We start from the raw sequence: 4,815 nt of genomic DNA, 5'->3' as shown, positions 1-4,815 counted from the left end.
TTCAGTTGTAGTGAAGAATCGTTGGCGTCGATTGACACCACGCTACAGAAATTTTGGGTCACTGGAGGAAATGCCAAATCCAAAGAAAATTCTGTCGCCTGAGCAAAAATTATGTGAAGAGTACTACATGAAGACTACTCAGGTATTGCCATCAGGTCGGTTTGAAGTAAGGCTGCCGTTTAAATCTGACCCTAAGGGGTTAGGCAATTCTTTTGATGTTGCAAAACGGCGGTTTTTGTCGCTTGAGAGAAGGTTGTCTCGAGATCCTGACTTAAAGACCATGTATTTGGAATTTATGAAAGAATATCTCGCCTTAGGTCATATGTCGCCTACAGACAACAAAATTCCTTCCACTCCACATTATGTCATTCCCCATCAATGTGTGTTGAGGCCCCAGAGTACGTCAACAAAGTTGCGCGTTGTTTTCGATGCATCGTGCAAAACATCGACTCAGGTGGCCTTCAATGACATCTTGATGGTGGGACCGACAATCCAAGAAGAGTTGTACTCCACTCTACTCCGCTTCCGGCTGCACAGGTATGCCCTGACTGCCGATGTAAAAAAGATGTATCGCCAAGTGATGGTTAACGAAGCGGATAGGCAGTTTCAACTCATAGTGTGGAGAAGAGACCCCTCTGAATCCTTGAGATTATACAAGCTCAACACCGTTACATATGGTACTGGACCAGCCCCTTTTCTTGCTATTCGGTGTTTAAAAATGTTGAGTGAATCTGCGAAACTTTCATTTCCTAGAGCTGCCGACGTAATTGGATCCGATTTTTACGTCGATGACATGCTAACTGGTGCTGCATGCGTAGAGGAGCTACGGACAATCAAGTCTGAAGTGTCTCAGGTTCTTCAAACAGCAGGTCTTGAATTGACAAAGTGGTTTTCAAACTCACCTGAGGTCACTGCATCTGAGAGCACAGTTAAGTCGATACCTATCTCGGACTCAGAGTCAACTAAGGCGTTAGGAATATCTTGGTTGCCTAGCGAAGATGCCTTCAAATTTAAAATTGACGATTCTGTCATGGGTCTCCGAGCTTGTCGCTCGGACGGAACATTTTATCGGTGACATCCAAGCTGTTTGACCCCCTCGGCTTATTAAGTCCCATTGTAATAAAGGGAAAGATCCTATTGCAGGAACTGTGGCTTAAGAAGTTAGACTGGGATGAGTCAATTCCGCTGAATTTAGAAACTGCATGGAAATGCTAAAAAACACCTTGTCGCAATTGGATAAGATAGCTATTCCTCGGTTTGTGCATACTGATCCGATGTCACCGGTGCAATTACATGCCTTTGCCGACGCATCCATGAGAGCTTATGGAGCTTGCGTCTACGTTCGTAGCAAATCTGCTGAAGGTTACAAAATATCGTTGTTGACTTCAAAGTCGAAAGTAGCGCCGCTCAAGACAAAAACGCTCCCAAGGCTTGAGTTATGTGCCGCTCACCTTCTCGCAGATCTCTGCCAGAGAATCAAACCGCTAATAAATGTCCCTATCGAGCGAATCGTGTACTGGTCGGATTCGGAAGTCACTCTCCATTGGATCCGATCTCATCCATCGTCGTTGTCGACATTCGTTTCGAACAGGGTTGCGGAGATTCAAGAATGGTCAGGACAGGCTACATGGCGGCATGTTCCAACGAAGCAGAACCCAGCAGATATAGTGTCTAGAGGTTGTGACGCCAACGAAATTGGACAGTCGATCTGGTTCACGGGGCCTCAATTTCTGAAGGACGAGGAGGAGAACTGGCCCAAAAATGTTCATTTCGAACCGGATGAGGAAGTCTTGCGGCAGGAATCAAGAAAGACTGTGGTCGGACTGACCGCTGCGGTGCAAACTTCCGATTTGCTGGACGTCATCGAGGGATTCTCGTCACACCTGAAACTGCTGAGAGTGTTCGCTTATATGTTCCGCTTTATAAGAAAATGTAAAGACAAGAGTATAGTTTTCGAAAAAACTCTGTCACCGACTGAATATACTGAAGCATTTAATAAGATCGTCGAAATAATTCAGAATCACGAGTATCAAGTAGAAATAGTAAAAATTCGTAAAGGTTCCAAGGTCGGCCCAAGTCTTCAGCGATTGAACCCGTTCAGCCATGAAGACACCGGCACTTGGTGCAATTTTTCGTTGTTGCGAGTTGGGGGGCGACTAGCAAACGCTCCTATATCCTACGATGCCAAGTTTCCCTTGCTGTTGACGAAACGCTCCCAATTTGTGCAGAGCTACGTCCGGCATCTGCACCAATTTTCATGTCGGTCCTCGAGCACTTGTGAGCATCCTACGACAGCGTATTTGGACCATAAACGCTCAGGAACTCTGCAGTCAGACAGTTCGATCATGTGTGCGCTGTTTTAAATACAAGCCCCGACTGATGACTCAAATTATGGGAAATCTTCCCGCAGAAAGACTCCGTGCTCTCCGCCCATTTGCAATATGTGGCGTTGATTTTTGTGGCCCTGTTTATACGACATTGAAAATACGAGGAAGGCCCCCATATAAGTCCTACATTGCCTTATTTGTTTGTTTTGCTTCCAAGGCGGTTCATTTAGAAATTGTTTCAGACCTAAGTACTGACTCTTTTTTATTGGCTTTTCAAAGGATTATTGGTCGCCGAGGATGTCCCCAGACCGTGCATTGCGACAACGCGACGAACTTCGTCGGAGCGAGTCGCCACTTCCAGGCTCTTCGCGAGAGGCTCGAGGAGCAGGCGGACGCGATTCGCGAATTCGCATCAAAAAGCGGATGCGAATTTGCGTTCACACCCCCTCGGGCTCCGCACATGGGCGGACTATGGGAGGCAGGTGTGAAAACTGCCAAGCACCTACTCCTACGAGCGGTGGGCGGCGCACTCCTCAACGCAGAAGAGCTAGGGACAGTCCTCGTCGGAATCGAGGCCATGATGAACTCGCGGCCCCTCGGAGCTCTCAGCCAGGACCCAAGCGACGGAGAGGCACTCACTCCAGGACACCTGCTGACAGGCGGGCCCCTCGTCGCAGCACCAGCACTGCGGACCCCGGACCAGGCGGGTCTCAGCTGCTTGCGGCGATGGCGGCTTGTCTCGTCAGCCAAGCAAATGTTTTGGCGGCGATGGTCCCGGGAGTATGTGCTGGGCCTTCAAATACGAGGCAAGTGGCACCACGACCAGGAAAACGTCAAGGAGGGACAGCTCGTCATCGTGGCAGAGGACAACCTGCCGCCTCAACAGTGGCTCCTAGGACGGATCGTCGCGACGCACGCAGGGGAGGACGGCATGGTCAGGGTCGTCGACCTTAGACGGAGCGATGGAGCCATCTTTCGAAGGGCGATCCACAAGCTGGCGCCGCTTCCAGGATGTTAAAGCCGTGGAGGCGTTCAACGGGGCCGGTGTTGGCTGAATTCACAATTTTTGAAGTCTAGTGTAGTTAGTTAGTTTAGGGCGAAGGCGAGAGCGCAATAAAGCTCTCTCGCGCTCTTCGCGAATTCGCCTCGCCTTCGCCAACCTTAGATAAGCTAGGCTAAGCATATGAAATAATGATTCGCATTTTTGAACTCGAAGCGACGCACCACTTTTTTTCGTTCGCCAAAAGTCTACCACCACAAATCGGTTTTCGTAATTTAATTTTTTTTTAATAAACTAATTAGAAAATTCATTAATCATACAGCTTAGATATTTTATTTATAGTTGACTCAATTCTTTAGTAAACCACGGAAGCTTGTTCGAGATTGGCGAATTGTATGATGGAACAAATTCAGTAAAAAATTAATTCATAATTATAAGTAATATCCATGGCAATTGCCCTGTTAATGCACATGTTTAAATCGAGCCAATTAAATTCATATATAAAATTATTTAGTGGTTTAAAGTTCTTTTTGCGAAAACAGAGGACTTTTATGGCTGCTCGAGCAGAAGTATTCTATAAGTCAGACCCAATATAAAGAGTCACATCGATAGTAGGATGATATAGATCTTCGGGAAAGCGCTCTAAGGAATTTCGTACATGGTTGACTTGAGACAGCGAAATGTCGAACAAGCCAGCGATAAAGTCATGTTGCGTAGGTGTATTGGTGGAATTCTTTGAGCACCAAATAGCATAAGGGATATTAAAATCACCTAAGACTACCAACTGGTCTCTATCCAAAAGTCTACTGGAAGCCATCTGAATAGAAGAAAGGTAGTTCCAATAAATAGGAAGTTCCGACAATTGAGATATGTAGGAACAGGTAATAAAAATAAAGCTACCATTGATAGATAGCTTCACGCAAAGGAACTCATCATCGTTACATTTCTCGAAGATTAATAATTCTGACGTGAGTGAGGAGGCAACCGCTATAAGAACTCCACCCCCGCGCCTGAAAGGTTGGTCTTGCCGATATACTGTGAACACAATCACAATCTCCGACTTTAACCAGGTTTCTGTGACCAAAATAACCTGAGAAGCAAACGAAAGGCTATCGAATCCAATTCATGGAACCTTACTACGCAAGCCTCTTGTTTCTAATAGGAAAGGAATAGGAATTGGGAAGCGTAAATGTTCAGCGGTCTGTTCAGGCCTAGGAAAAGTTATCCGTACAGGCCAATTTTTGTTTTTCTTAGCTTCGAACTTCTTGACCACAACGTACACTTGCCATTTGGTAGAGCAAATTGTGTCAAAGAGTTCGTTTGGGAATGATTTTGAAAGGTGAAATAAAAAAATTTTAATTTTTCCACCTTTATTTTTAATTTGTCGGCTCTGGGTTTGACTTGGATTAAGGCGATAACATCTTCCGATGCTTGAGCATGGAAGAAACGCTATACATGGAAGACTGCTATAAGGGCTTTTGACAAGGC

General features: G+C 46.0%; 2 protein-coding genes across 2 annotated transcripts; both read left to right on the top strand.

Annotated features, from left to right (window-relative positions):
• The first annotated feature begins 322 nt into the window (after window positions 1–322).
• LOC147644831 (uncharacterized) lies at window positions 323–1,075 on the top strand. The gene has a single exon (XM_086840063.1). The coding sequence runs from the start codon at window positions 323–325 to the stop codon at window positions 1,073–1,075; it is 753 nt and encodes a 250-aa protein (XP_086696189.1).
• A 199-nt stretch (window positions 1,076–1,274) lies between these two features.
• Window positions 1,275–3,646, top strand: LOC147644830 (uncharacterized). The gene is made up of 3 exons (XM_086840058.1): window positions 1,275–1,362; window positions 1,462–1,932; window positions 2,570–3,646. The coding sequence occupies exons 1-3, from the start codon at window positions 1,275–1,277 to the stop codon at window positions 3,343–3,345; spliced, it is 1,335 nt and encodes a 444-aa protein (XP_086696184.1). The 3' UTR covers window positions 3,346–3,646.
• Window positions 3,647–4,815: the final 1,169 nt, after the last annotated feature.

This window comes from Drosophila serrata, unplaced genomic scaffold (genome assembly GCF_035046125.1).
Source record: "Drosophila serrata isolate PLE 108 unplaced genomic scaffold, ASM3504612v1 contig_86, whole genome shotgun sequence".
Taxonomy (NCBI): Eukaryota; Metazoa; Arthropoda; class Insecta; order Diptera; family Drosophilidae; genus Drosophila; species Drosophila serrata.
This window is presented reverse-complemented; position numbering and strand designations above follow the sequence as displayed.